The following is a 16,027-nucleotide window of genomic DNA, read 5'->3' as shown; positions in this document are numbered from 1 at the left end:
TTCATTGCATGTTTCTTTTCAAAATAACTTCATTCGCTGTGTACCAATTCCATTACCCTGTATCATTTTTCATCCACCCAAATGTACCTACTCCAGTACCTCAGATTAGTCTCTATCCACCAACTTGTACCTACTCTTGTACCCTGGACCAGTATTTATTCACCCACTTGTACCTACTCCAGTACCCTGTACCAGTCTTTATTCACCCACTTGTACCTACTCCAGTACCCTGTACCAGTCTTTATCCACCCACTTATACCTACTCCAGTACCCTGTACCAGTCTTTATTCACCCACTTGTACCTACTCCAGTACCCTGTACCAGTATTTATCCACCCACTTGTACCTACTCCAGTACCCTGTACCAGTCTTTATTCACCCACTTGTACCTACTCCAGTACCCTGTACCAGTCTTTATTCACCCACTTGTACCTACTCCAGTACCCTGTACCAGTCTTTTTTCACCCACTTGTACCTACTCCATACCCTGGACTAGTTTTCATCCACCCATATGTACCTACTCTTGTACCCTGGACCAGTTTTTTTCCATCCTCTTGTACCTACTCCAGTAGCCTGGACCAGTCTTTATCCACCCATATGTACCTACTCCAGTACCCTGGACCAGTCTTTATCCAACAACTTGTACCTACTCCAGTACCCTGTACCAGTCTTTATTCACCCACTTGTACCTACTCCATACCCTGGACTAGTTTTCATCCACCCACATGTACCTACTCTTGTACCCTGGACCAGTCTTTTTCCATCCACTTGTACCTACTCCAGTACCCTGGACCAGTCTTTATCCACCCATATGTACCTACTCCAGTACCCTGGACCAGTATTTATCCACCCACTTATACCTACTCCAGTACCCTGTACCAGTCTTTATCCACCCATATGTACCTACTCCAGTACCCTGGACCAGTCTTTATCCACCCACTTGTACCTACTCCAGTACCCTGTACCAGTCTTTATTCACCCACTTGTACCTACTCCAGTACCCTGTACCAGTCTTTATTCACCCATATGTACCTACTCCATACCCTGGACTAGTTTTCATCCACCCACATGTACCTACTCTTGTACCCTGGACCAGTCTTTATCCACCCACTTGTACCTACTCCAGTACTCTGTACCAGTCTTTATCCACCCACTTGTACCTACTCCAGTACCCTGTACCAGTCTTTATTCACCCACTTGTACCTACTCCAGTACCCTGTACCAGTCTTTATTCACCCACTTGTACCTACTCCAGTACCCTGTACCAGTCTTTATTCACCCACTTGTACCTACTCCATACCCTGGACTAGTTTTCATCCACCCACATGTACCTAATCTTGTACCCTGAACCAGTTTTTTCCCATCCATTTGTACCTACTCCAGTAGCCTGGACCAGTCTTTATCCACCCATATGTACCTACTCCAGTACCCTGGACCAGTCTTTATCCAACAACTTGTACCTACTCCAGTACCCTGTACCAGTCTTTATTCACCCACTTGTACCTACTCCATACCCTGGACTAGTTTTCATCCACCCACATGTACCTACTCCAGTACCCTGGACCAGTCTTTTCCCATCCACTTGTACCTACTCCAGTACCCTGGACCAGTCTTCATCCACCCATATGTACCTACTCCAGTACCCTGTACCAGTCTTTATCCACCCATATGTACCTACTCCAGTACCCCGGACCAGTCTTTATCCACCCACTTGTACCTACTCCAGTACCCTGTACCAGTCTTTATTCACCCACTTGTACCTACTCCATACCCTGGACTAGTTTTCATCCACCCACATGTACCTACTCTTGTACCCTGGACCAGTATTTATCCACCCACTTATACCTACTCCAGTACCCTGTACCAGTCTTTATCCACCCATATGTACCTACTCCAGTACCCCGGACCAGTCTTTATCCACCCACTTGTACCTACTCCAGTACCCTGTACCAGTCTTTATTCACCCACTTGTACCTACTCCATACCCTGGACTAGTTTTCATCCACCCACATGTACCTACTCTTGTACCCTGGACCAATCTTTATCCACCCACTTGTACCTGCTCCAGTACTCTGTACCAGTTTTTATTCACCCATATGTACCTACTCCATACCCTGGACTAGTTTTCATTCACCCACATGTACCTACTCTTGTACCCTGGACCAGTCTTTTTCCATCCACTTGTACCTACTCCAGTACCCTGGACCAGTCTTTATCCACCCATATGTACCTACTCCATACCCTGGACTAGTTTTCATTCACCCACATGTACCTACTCTTGTACCCTGGACCAGTCTTTTTCCATCCACTTGTACCTACTCCAGTACCCTGTACCAGTCTTTATTCACCCACATGTACCTACTCCATACCCTGGACTAGTTTTCATCCACCCACATGTACCTACTCTTGTACCCTGGACCAGTCTTTTTCCATCCACTTGTACCTACTCCAGTACTCTGTACCAGTCTTTATTCACCCATATGTACCTACTCCATACCCTGGACTAGTTTTCATTCACCCACATGTACTTACTCTTGTACCCTGGACCAGTCTTTATCCACCCACATGTACCTACTCTTGTACCCTGGACCAGTCTTTATCCACCCACTTGTACCTACTCCAGTACTCTGTACCAGTCTTTATTCACCCATATGTACCTACTCCATACCCTGGACTAGTTTTCATTCACCCACATGTACCTACTCTTGTACCCTGGACCAGTCTTTTTCCATCCACTTGTACCTACTCCAGTACCCTGGACCAGTCTTTATCAACCCATATGTACCAACTCCAGTACCTCAATTTAGTCTCTATTAACCCCTTGTACCTGCTCCGGTACCTCAAATTAGTCTCTATTCACCCCTTGTACCTGCTCCAGTACCTCAAATTAGTCTCTATCCACCCACTTGTACCTACTCCAGTGCCTCAGATTAGTCTCTATCCACCAACTTGTACCTACTCCAGTAGCCTGGACCAGTCTTTATCCACCCACTTGTACCTACTCCAGTACAAGTCTTTATCCACTTACTCGTAACTACTCTTGTACCTTGGACCAGTTTTTATCCACCTTCTTGTAATTATCCCAGTGCCTCACATTAGTCTATATCTACCAACTTGTGCCTACTCTTGTACTCTGGGCCAGTCTTTATCCATCCACATGTATCCACCCACTTGTACCTACTCCAGTGCCTCAGATTAGTCTATATCTATCAACTTGTGCCTACTCTTGTACTCTGGGCCAGTCTTTATCCATCCACTTGTATCCACCCACTTGTACCTACTGCAGTGCCTCAGATTAGTCGCTATCAACCAAATTCTCCTACTCCAGTACCCTGGACCAGTCTTTATCCACCCACTTGTACCTACTCCAGTACCCGAGAACCGTCTTTATCCACCCACTTGTACTTATTCCAGTACTCTGGACCAGTTATTTATCCACCCACTTGTGCCTACTCCAGTACACTGGACCAGTTTTTTATCCACCCACTTGTACCTACTTCAGTATCTCAGATTAGTCTCTGTCCACCAACTTGTGCCTACTCCAGTACCCTGGACCAGTCTTTATCCACCCGCTTGTACCTGCTCCAGTACCTCAAATTAGTCTCTATCTACCCACTTGTACATACTCCAGTACCTCAAATTAGTGTCTATCCACCCCTTGTACCTGTTCCAGTACCTCAAATTAGTCTCTATCCACCCACTTGTACCTACTCCAGTGCCTCAGATTAGTCTCTATCCACCAACTTGTACCTACTCCAGTACCCTGGACCAGTTTTTTATCCACCCACTTGTGCCTACTCCAGTACTCTGGACCAGTTTTTTTATCCACCCACTTGTGCCTACTCCAGTACCTCAGATTAGTCTCTATCCACCAACTTGTGCCTACTCTTGTACCCTGGGCCAGTCTTTATCCATCCACTTGTACCTGCTCCAGTACCTCAAAATAGTCTCTATCCACCCACTTGTACCTACTCCAGTACCTCAAATTAGTCTCTATCAACCCCTTGTAACTGCTCCAGTACCTCAGATTAGTCTCTATCCACCCCTTGTACCTGCTCCAGTACCTCAAATTAGTCTCTATCCACCAACTTGTACCTACTCCAGTAGCCTTGACCAGTCTTTATCCACCCACTTGTACCTACTCCAGTAGCCTGGACCAGTCTTCATTCACCTACTTGTGCCTACTCCAGTACCAGTCTTTATTCACTTACTCGTAACTACTCTTGTACCCTGGACCAGTTTTTACCCACCTTTTTGTAATTACCCCAGTATCTCAGATTAGTCTTTATCCGCAAACTTGTACCTACTCTTGTACTCTGGGCCAGTCTTTATCCATCCACATGTATCCGCCAACTTGTACATACTCCAGTGCCTCAGATTAGTCGCTATCCACCAAATTCTCCTACACCAGTACCCTGGACCAGTTTTTTATCCACCCACTTGTGCCTACTCCAGTACTCTGGACCAGTGTTTTATCCACCCACTTGTGCCTACTCCAGTACTCTGGATCAGTTTTTTATTCACCCACTTGTGCCTACTCCAGTACCTCAGATTAGTCTCTATCCACCAACTTGTGCCTACTCTTGTATTCTGGACCAGTCTTTAACCACCCACTTGTACCTACCCAGTACCCTGGACCAGTTTTTTATCCACCCACTTGTGCCTACTCCAGTACCTCAGATTAGTCTCTATCCACCAACTTGTGCCTACTCCAGTACCCTGGACTAGTCTCTATCCACCAATTTGTGCCTATTCCAGTACCCTGGACCAGTTTTTTATCCACCCACTTGTGCCTACTCCAGTACTCTGGACCAGTTTTTTATCCACCCACTTGTGCCTACTCCAGTACTCTGGACCAGTTTTTTATCCACTAACTTGTGCCTACTCCAGTACCTCAAATTAGTCTCTATCTACCCACTTGTACATACTCCAGTGCCTCAAATTAGTCTCTATCCACCCCTTGTACCTGCTGCAGTACCTCAGATTAGTCTCTATCCACCAACTTGTGCCTACTCCAGTACTCTGGACCAGTTTTTTATCCACCCACTTGTGCCTACTCCAGTACTCTGGACCAGTTTTTATCCACCCACTTGTGCCTATTCCAGTACCTCAAATTAGTCTCTATCTACCCACTTGTACATACTCCAGTACCTCAAATTAGTCTCTATCCACCCCTTGTACCTGCTCCAGTACCCCAAATTAGTCTCTATCCACCCACTTGTACCTACTCCAGTGCCTCAGATTAGTCTCTATCCACCAACGTGTACCTGCTCCAGTACCTCAAATTAGTCTCTATCCACCCCTTGTATCTGCTCCAGTACCTCAAATTAGTCTCTATCCACCCCTTGTATCTGCTCCAGTACCTCAAATTAGTCTCTATCCACCCCTTGTACCTGCTCCAGTACCCCAAATTAGTCTCTATTCACCCACTTGTACTGTCACAGTGTAAGGCCTGCTTATTGCTGTTGAGTGGAGCACCCACAGAATGGGGTAGACAAGACAATAGTGCTGGAAATGAAATACACATAGACCAAATTATCAAATTAAAGCTCCCGACCACCAAGCTTGCACCGAATGCCTGACCTTACTAGCTTCCAGTAATAGAATGTCTCTTTCCACATCTAGACATTTATCTTGGGTCACACTTTATATCTCAAAAAATCCTTGTTGTCAGGTCACAACAAATCTACAAATAAAAGTCATATAAACTATATTGTGTGAAATACAAAGAAATATGCTATAATATTCGCTGTCACACGCAACGTAATATTACCGTAATTGGTATAGTACAGGTGTGATGGTTCAAATACCAAAATGGCAAACAGTGACAGAAAGACTTCTCTGGCGGCGATGATAACATACGAACACGGAGCCAACAGATGATGTTTCAACTGGTACTGGTATTATTATACTCTGCAAACATCAAGTACAATAACGCGGTAAAACTCTACTACTCCAATAACTAGATACTTAAACTCCAATACAATTCAACGAGATCTCCGTTCTGAACTCAGTGCTGAACAACTCCCCTATATATACCCCCACTGTCTATAAATAGACCATTACATCGGCATACATAATGAGTCTGGAATTTACTACAAATTTCTAGAATGTTCCATTACCTTCTATTCCCTTCTACAGTGTTCTATTACCTATTCAACCAGTTTCTAAAAAAAAATCTAGAATATTCCACCCAGACACAGTACGGTTCTAGAACATTCTCAGTGACACGGAAGCGGTAAACAAGTCGTATGCGACATTCGCCAAACATTTGTTACGTAATGTATTAATTCAGTACGTGCAAGCATTAACCTTTCAAGATTTGTACAATTTGCCTACTGAAGCATCATGAGCACCGGGTCCCTTCAAATGGTGTGAGGCATCAGATGCTGAATTGTTCCAGTTATGAAGACATCGAGTCACATATTTTGGAAACCACGCCCACTTTTGCGAAACTACGCCCAAATTGTAACTCGATGTTCAATTAACATTTAACAGAACATCGAGTTACGCGCAACATATATATATAGTTGATATGAAATTTGAAACACTTCTAAACCAATTTTAAAAAATAGCTGCATTGAGCGTGTCTACTACTTGCATGGGAGACCAAACCAGCCATCCAAATATTTTGTTGTTGACAAAGATTCGTAAACGCTTCTCATATTAGCAAACTGTCATATACAAGCAAAACTTGAAGTAAAGTAAAGTTATTCAAAGTGATGGAAAAGTTGGCAAAATTGTTACAAATTTGACCAATGTTGTATTGAATCACGCAGTTGAATGTTCAGAAAAGTGTCGTAAACATTCTTAAGCGCTCATGACTGAAGCTGACTGTGACCTGTTACAAAACAGCGCGTAAACGTATACTAAGTGATTGGGAAGTGGGCAAAAATTGCTTTCAAATTTGATCGATGTTTTTGTCATATCGAATCACGCAGTTGAATGTTCGAAAATGTAACGAAAAGACTCGTAAACGCTCATTATAATAGCATTCTGTACACGCGATGTAAAGTTGTTCAAATTGATGGAAATGTTTGCGAAATGATTGTTGCAAATTCTAAAAATGAATTTGATTGTTTACCATATTTTGGTTGGTGAATGTTTGGATTACTAATGCGTGTTACATGACCTTATCTTGAGATAGCTGACTATAATGTTTTCAGTTTCTCTTCTCTTGTTTTGAAACAGTTCTCTATGTATTTTGCTATTTGTATTATTGTTTTCTCATCTTTATTATTTAAAACATATTTGAGTTTTTCTTTAGTTTTTGCTAAATGTGCGGGTGATAACAGCTGATAAAGTTTTTGTTTTTCCTTCTCCCGCAAAGATCACATGTTACTAACAGAAAATGTTCTTCGTCCTCTATGGCGTTCTTTTCCGAGTCACAAAATAGGCATTTTCTATTAGATATATCTGTGTTGTTATATCTCCCAGTCTCTATTTGTAGTCTGGGAGCACTAATTCTCAATTTTGTCATTGATGACCTGTGATGTGTATTTTTGATTACGTGTAAGTAGTTTTCAAAGCCAAAGTCTGTTTTCAGTTCTCTATAAGTGTGCCATTTATTTTTGTGATTTTTCCCTTTGTTATCATTGTCTAAAATCTGTTTACAATTTTTTTCAAATTTTGTTTTTAGTTTTTCTGATATTATTTTATCTATAATTACATTGTTTGCGGTTTGCTTATTTTCTTCATGCCACAAATGGTCTATATCTAGATCTTTAAGTATAAGTTTTAACCCGGAAACTCAGTTGTAGGTGCCAGAGTTGTTTAGTTCTAAGCCGAGACTGTATGCTTCATATACCAGCGAATTTTCAGGCATTTTGTTATTCCAGACCAGTATTTGATCATCTGTTTTATCCCTGTTGTAATTAATGGATACCTTCCTAATTCTAAAAGACATGCCACATTGGTCGTTTTGCTGTTAACTTTGAGTAGGTATTTGCAGTATTTCAGGTGTAATTGTTCCATTGGTGACATGATATTCATATACAGATTTTGGTGTTTAATTATACTATCTGACCAGAGTTGACCAGAGAAAACGTGATATATTTTATATCGCGACGGGAGACTAACTTATATAAATGGGAGACGTGATCGCGAAGGTGTGACAGCGAGAGTATATCCAGCAGATAATTATGATAATTAATGCATGACGTCACAAGTCATTTATGTCAAAGGTTAGTGTCAGCGTGGGTCTAGGTACTCGATCTCACAACAACGTACATTTGACATTTCCCAACACAATATTGTTACTATTTCCACAACAGTCTCACGTCAAAGTAAAATCCGTGGGCACCTTTTGCAGTACAAGATGCCTAGAAGTCGCAGAACCCGTGCAGTGGCTGAGAGTCGCCATGGAAGCGCGCCGTACTTCTATGAACGCTCGATTCCAGGGAGGCGAATCATTTCTAGTGAGGAGTTCAATTTCTTCACTCCCCCAGAATCAGGTCAGTTTATCACGAAATCTGTCAATGCTGGTGTCAATCCACGGCTAGTAGTAACAGACGTGTTTCAGATTTATTTTTCTATACAACAAGTTCGGCAATGGGATGTCCGCCGTGTCACTGTGCCCGGTCACGGTGTTTTTCTTTTTTAAATGTAAAAAATACAGTGCTTTGAATAATTTCGATAGTCATTATTATAATGCAAAAGTCTGAAGCTATACATATTTATATATTACCCGATCTGTTTTTTTTTTGGTGGGTGGTACTATTTCAATATTTGTTCGTCTCCGGTCGTTAAACAATACATTTGTGTTGCTCCGATAGTTTCGGCGCAACTGCCAACGGCTAATTGATCATTACAGTGTTTGTCATAATTGCATGCGTTTTCCCGCTGTGACACTTACGCGCTACTTTTCTTATCCTTTGTGTTTTGAAACAATGTGCCACAAAACGAGGAGTCTCGTTTGAATTTTTTAGTTTCGTTTTATAACTAATTGGCGGCGACTAAATTGAAAGCAGTGATTCTTATGGCCCAACTCAATTTGAATTTGGACGAAACCATTCTAAATAAAGTTACACAATAGGGCCTCTCGCAATGTCAAACAGCTAGAGTAATTGTAAGACTATCGTTTATGGAATAGAATACATAATAACACAAGTAACCTGTAGAATGCTGTGTGGGTAATATCTTTATATTGATTTTTGTTGCATTTGCAGCAAATAGTTACCAAACAATGAGAAATCTATAGGATTGGATATACCTCTCAGCTGGCTTCACATGCATAGTTCAAGACTGCCTAACCGGTGCTTATACCAGGATTTAGTTGCAGCACTGTGGTCTGTGGTTACAGCTTCATTTTCCCAGTAATCACAAGAAATTGACATTACAATAGAAAATAAAAGACTGGCACTCCCATACAATTAATAGCAAGTGAAATTCCTGGAATTGAAACATAGATTTTGAAGTCACTGGTGTAGGCATTGAATAACTTCAAGTTGGCATAAAGACGAGGTAGTTTATTTAATCAGTGCTGAACTAGAGGTTGAAATTATAATTAAGTTTGTTGTCATATAATTTGTTTATTTAAATTTCTCCTGAATTCAAATAGAATACACTGGTGAAAGGATGTTTTTGAGGTATGGTTACATTGTGTATGGAGTGGTAGGGTTAGGTGTCATATAATTTTTTCATTTTCAACTCTCATGAAATCACACAGAATTTCACTTAATTTATTTTCGATGAAAAGTTTTCAAGCATACGGTGTGAATCAAATTTTCACTGTGCTGTGTCAAGTCTCAGTAGAGTATGAGGGAAATGGCATTTTCACTGGAATTTATTTTAGCGGAAAAATGTTCACAGTGAAAGGAAGTATTCCACATTATTACATATATACTGCAGTTTATTTTGATTTGTCCATGAAATCAAAATCGGTACTTCCACACCCCATATGCAAATGAGGTCTGAGAGCGAATAAAGTAGTCCGTTCAAGAGTAGCGTTTTTCGAAACAGCAGAAATAAACAATATTTAGAAGTACGATACTTTACGTTTGGGTACATGAATATATTTGCCGAGTGAAATGAAATTTGAACAACAGTAATGGTACTTATTTTGACTAAAACTAATTTGCATATCACCCATGCAATGATGTTTTTGGTATTTTCACGGTCAATATGCAAATGAACATGGTATTGGCGATTCGCTCCACTTGGGTTGCCCTTAATTTTGTGTATCTGTGTGTGTGTGTGTGATTTCTAGTGTTTTCACGTATTAATTATTCTGTGATTTGTTTGGCTTGGCCGATTTCGCTCAAACTTAGCAGGTAGGTCACACCTTCACCCTAGTTATCAGGAAATGTATCTCCTACAAATTTTGGATACAACACCTCAGACATAGCTCATTTTGCTCAGCTTGAGTGTGGGCACAAAGTTACTATTGGTAAAATCTGAAAACAAATTCTGACCACCGTTTCCATGGAAACAGCCAACAACTGAATTTTTTAATACCTTCACGCCAAATGTATCACACCCTACATTTCTATGATTAAAAAGCATGGACGTAGCTCATTCTAATCCGCTTGAGTGTGGGCAACAATTTACTGAGATTTTTTTTGGCTTGGCTAATTTTGTTTATAATTGACAGGCAGGTCGTACCGTCACTAATTGGCAAAACAATCCTGGTCCACAGCTACCATGGCAACAGCCAAAAACTGTTTTTTGAATACTTTCGACCCCAAATGTATTACCTCCCACTAGTCTTGTATTCATGCCTTTTATTTTGGCTACGTTGCACACCGGTAAGAGATCACCGACGCCGACATTGTTACACTGTATCAACGTAATCCCAACGCAACTTTGAACTTTGAATGAACTGTAAATGCTGCCTGCAATCTAGAAAATACTATCGGTTGGAAATAATATATTTAAAGGCCCAGGTATACTATAAATACGCCCCTAAACAATAGGGATTATTTCCTTGCTTGTCACGCTGTAGTAAACAGCTCCAGCCAAGCTCCGGTAAAAACGTGTTTTCGCGAACTTACAGGTCGATTATGTCGTGCCAAAGTGGATGCATGTGACTATGAATATCACAGCAGTGACTGTGTGTAATATTTATGACAATAAATTGTGTACGAGCTGAGATTTTGGCGGATAAAAGTAAAAAACATGAACCGGGGAAAGGGATGCGCGACTAATCTTGAATAATTACTACTGTCAATCAAAGTCACGTGATGTTGGACCGCTGAAACAGGATGCGTCATAGGCTACGCAAGTGATTAACACCATGCATTAGAATAGCCACACCTCCAATTCACACTTGCCCGGGGCAAGTGAATTGGGCCTTTAAGGGATTGTTCAGTTACTCTGGCCTGGGGGGGGGGGGGGGGGGGGTCGGCAGATTCCATTTTGTCAGCTGTAAATCTCAGTTGACCCACCCCTATCAACAACAGAAAGTGGGCGACCCCCTAACATTATATTTTAAAACATGCTGACCCCCCCCCCCCCCCCCCCCCCCGAAAAACAAAGAAACATTAACAGTTTTGGCTCTGACATGATTACAAAATGTATGATGTGCATTGAAAATATCGTGGTTTGCCGTAATTTTTAGTGTTTTCATTTAATAGACAAGTCACCTTAGGAGGGGAGGGGAAGCATAAAGCCAAAAAACGACTACAGAAAAGGCTGCAGGAAGTAGGGAAATCTATGTTGCTAAAGATAGTAAATAAAAACAAAGCTGTGGAGTACTCACTTGATAAACGCCCTTATAAGATAGGAAAAGAGGATTTGAATCTAGGCGGTTTGAAAACTAATTTGGATTTAATATATCTTTCATATCTTATAGACCAGGAAAGCTTTACACCTGAAGCACAGTCTGTGCTTATGAAAACAAAGGACACTTTGATTTTTGTATAAATTTGTGTTGGATTTTGGTATTTTACAGAGCAAAATATGCATATTTAAAAGTTAAAAAAACAAAAAAAACTATTTATTTATATACATGAATCCATTTAACTTTTTTGATTTGCTGAACAAAAACTGTCACTGCTCTTTGTACTAATTGCTGTGTTTTTCCGTCTCCAGCTACAATTGGATAAATCCAGTAAATATCTTATACAATGGTGACTTCAGACTTTAAATAAAATAATCTGATATCACATGGACTTGGGATGTGTTCAAAACTTAACTGTATAATTGCATGGGGCTCTGCCGCATTGCATAATCTGTTAGTTATTTGTCAACTTCAACCCCAAAATATTTAGCCTATAACATTTTTTGCATCAACAAATTTATAGGCAATATGGGTAATAGTTATTATTAAGAACACATTTGTACGATTAACTTTTTAATCTATTGTTCTGAAATAAAATTTAAAAAAATAACTGCATAAGCGCATGTGTGAATTGTGGAAAACAGGGTGACCCCCCCCCCAATTCGCAAAATCAAAAACAGGGTAACCCCCCTACTGATCCACCCCCAGGCCGAAGTAACTGAACAATCCCTAACAACAGCATACGTCCAAGCAATAAAATAAAATGACTTCTTAAGGACTGAATGTTTTTTTGCGAACTTTGTATACGGTGCCCGGTTTTAGTTATAAACCGACGTTAGCTTCACGTTCATGTCCTACCATGGCAACAGCCGAAAACAAATTGCTAGTTTTTTTTTAGTGGAGTGGATCGCCAACCGGCTTGTTTTCATTGGCAAAATCGTTCAGCAACATGTTTGGCATATTAGGTGTACATCACATGGACTACTACAATTGAGAGAACTTTATGTATGTTGAATGAGTTTTATAAACCCCGAAGGGCTCTTGGAAGATCCACCCGCAGTAAAATTAGCGATTGCCATGGAGGCGCAACCATCAACATCAAAATCCCAGGAGGTTTCTGCTGGCGACGTTACTCAGTTCCAAATAAAGATCACCAACGCCAAATAAGCAACATTTTAACCGGTAATCAAGATTAATTCAATCCACGGCTAACAAGCAACATCACAAGTGAAGTTGTAGCGTGAAGCTCAGCGACTACTGCTGACAACTTAAGTCATGCTTGCGTGCCTTCACCATTGTATTCAAACGAATCACGTGGTGTGCCGTTCTCGTTCAAACCCGGGATTCGATCAATAGGGGAGTTTCAGTAAAAAACACATTGCAAATCATGCAAATTCAACATTTTCAAACCAGTATACTAAAACAGAAATGCTCAGCGATGCAAAAGAAGGATAGATGTTACTTTTCATTATACACATCTCTGTTGATACAATCCCTCACATATTCTATTCCCAGTTATACCTGCGTAAATGGATTAGCCTCTTTTGATGTTGACATTCAGACTAAAATCACGTGACAGGCTGTTAAAATTGGCTGTTGCATACACTTTCGCCGGTCTGGAAAATGTGTTTAGTTAGCTCTCATTCAAGTAACAATGCAGATTTCCCAGTGGGAGTGAAACTATTCGACTCTGCCATTAAAAAATAGGGGTGTTTTGAACAAAAAACGAATAACCCTGGAGTGCACACAACACACTGAATTTCGGAATAAATCTTGCATTATTTACAGCAGCAGAATACCACAGAAATATCAGACGAAACATGGAAACACTATATATATGTATTTCGGCCTGAACCCTCTATTGCAATTCCAGGAATTACCCCCCCCCCCCATATGTGCAACCATTTTCCACCTTGGTACCACCCAAGCCTGAAAACAAAATCTTAATACCACGCTGAAGCGTTTGGTAATAACTCATAACTGTAAATCACATGGATAATTGAAATAAATATACAGCTTAATATAACTGTTTTAATTACTTAATAAATCATGGTTTGTGGCAGGGTGCACCAAATTTAGGGAAACAATGGCATAGTGGAAATGGCCTTGGCGGCACACTGTCTTCATGCAAGACATTATCTTCAATTAAAAACAAGGATAGTGTTTCTTTTTTAGTAATCATGGTGGAGTACATTATATACTAAAACACCCAACACTGGGGTAATTTTAGACATTTTTATAAAATTTATGAAGTTTAATCTGACACCATCCCCACATTTTTTGACCTTGAAACTTTCAACCACAAGTTATATTACAGAAATGAAATGAAAATGAAAATGGTACATAAATTGTGGAAATATAGTAGTAAGGCCAAAAAATCAGATGGCTGTCAATCGGCCATCCTTGACCAGATTTTGATGGACATGCATCCTAACATGTATAAAGTACATGTATGTGCCAAATTTAAATGAAAACTGACAGAGCACTTCCAAGATACGGCATAAAAAAACCAAGATGCCTGCAAGTCGACCATCTTTGATCCAATTGCGAAATAAATCGTTATGGACATGTATTCTAACATGTATAATCTATGTACCAAGTTTGAATGACAACTGACAAAGCATGTCCAAAATACAACATTTTCAAAAACCAAGATGGCTGCCAGTCGGCCATCTTTGATCCAATTGTGAAATAAATTTTCATAGACATGTATCCTAACATGTATAATCTATGTACCAGGTTTGAATGAAAACTGACAAAGCATGTCCAAAATACAACATTTTCGAAAAACAAGATGGCTGCCAGTTGGCCATTTTAAATCGAATCGCTAAACCACTGCGTGTGCATATGTCCCACATAAAGTACTAGGCACATGCAAAGAATGAACGGAATCGGTCCAAGGGATTCTGAGATATGACTCTGGACGGACGCACAGACGCACGGACGGAGACCGAATTATAAGTCCCCGTTTTCGGACTTCGTCTGAATGGGGACTAATAATTAAGTACACTGTGCTTGTAACAATTCAAGTTATTAGTAAATAATTAAGTACACTGTGCTTGTAACGTGAAAGTTATAAGTAAATAATTAAGTACACTGTGCTTAATAGTATGACACTATCATTGCCTAGACCATTTACTGTAGTATGACACTATCATTGCCTAGACCATTTACTGTAGTATGGCACTATCATTGCCTAGACCATTTACTGTAGTATGACACTATCATTGCCTAGACCATTTACTGTAGTATGATACTATCATTGCCTAGACCATTTACTGTAGTATGGCACTATCATTGCCTAGACCATTTACTGTAGTATGACACTATCATTGCCTAGACCATTTACTGTAGTATGGCACTATCATTGCCTAGACCATTTACTGTAGTATGACACTATCATTGCCTAGACCATTTACTGTAGTATGACACTATCATTGCCTAGACCATTTACTGTAGTATGACACTATCATTGCCTAGACCATTTACTGTAGTATGGCACTATCATTGCCTAGACCATTTAATGTAGTATGGCACTATCATTGCCTAGACCATTTACTGTAGTATGGCACTATCATTGCCTAGATCATTTACTGTAGTATGGCACTATCATTGCCTAGACCATTTACTGTAGTATGACACTATCATTGCCTAGACCATTTACTGTAGTATGGCACTATCATTGCCTAGACCATTTAATGTAGTATGGCACTATCATTGCCTAGACCATTTACTGTAGTATGGCACTGTCATTGCCTAGACCATTTACTGTAGTATGACACTATCATTGCCTAGACCATTTACTGTAGTATGACACTATCATTGTCTAGACCATTTACTGTAGTATGACACTATCATTGCCTAGACCATTTAATGTAGTATGGCACTATCATTGCCTAGACCATTTACTGTAGTATGGCACTATCATTGCCTAGATCATTTACTGTAGTATGGCACTATCATTGCCTAGACCATTTACTGTAGTATGACACTATCATTGCCTAGACCATTTACTGTAGTATGGCACTATCATTGCCTAGACCATTTACTGTAGTATGGCACTATCATTGCCTAGACCATTTATTGTAGTACGGTATGGCACTATCATTGCCTAGACCATTTACTGTAGTATGACACTATCATTGCCTAGACCATTTACTGTAGTATGGCACTATCATTGCCTAGACCATTTAATGTAGTATGACACTATCATTGCCTAAACCATTTATTGTAGTATGACACAATCATTGCCTAGACCATTTACTGTAGTATGACACTATCATTGCCTAAACCATTTACTGTAGTATGA

At 40.3% G+C, this 16,027-nt stretch overlaps 1 protein-coding gene across 1 annotated transcript in view; it reads left to right on the top strand.

Annotated features, from left to right (window-relative positions):
• The first annotated feature begins 8,206 nt into the window (after positions 1-8,206).
• The window catches only part of LOC100369068 (protein-glutamine gamma-glutamyltransferase K-like), a 33,907-nt gene continuing 26,086 nt past the window's right edge, over positions 8,207-16,027 (top strand). The window contains exon 1 of the mRNA XM_002732157.4: positions 8,207-8,452. Within this exon, the coding sequence (XP_002732203.1) occupies positions 8,317-8,452 (136 nt within the window). The 5' untranslated portion in view covers positions 8,207-8,316. The remainder of the gene's footprint in view (positions 8,453-16,027) is intronic.

This window comes from Saccoglossus kowalevskii, chromosome 4 (assembly GCF_978046115.1).
Source record: "Saccoglossus kowalevskii chromosome 4, keSacKowa6.1, whole genome shotgun sequence".
NCBI classification, from domain to species: Eukaryota; Metazoa; Hemichordata; class Enteropneusta; family Harrimaniidae; genus Saccoglossus; species Saccoglossus kowalevskii.
Note: the sequence above shows the minus strand (reverse complement) of the source record. Positions and strands in the feature narration are given on the sequence as shown.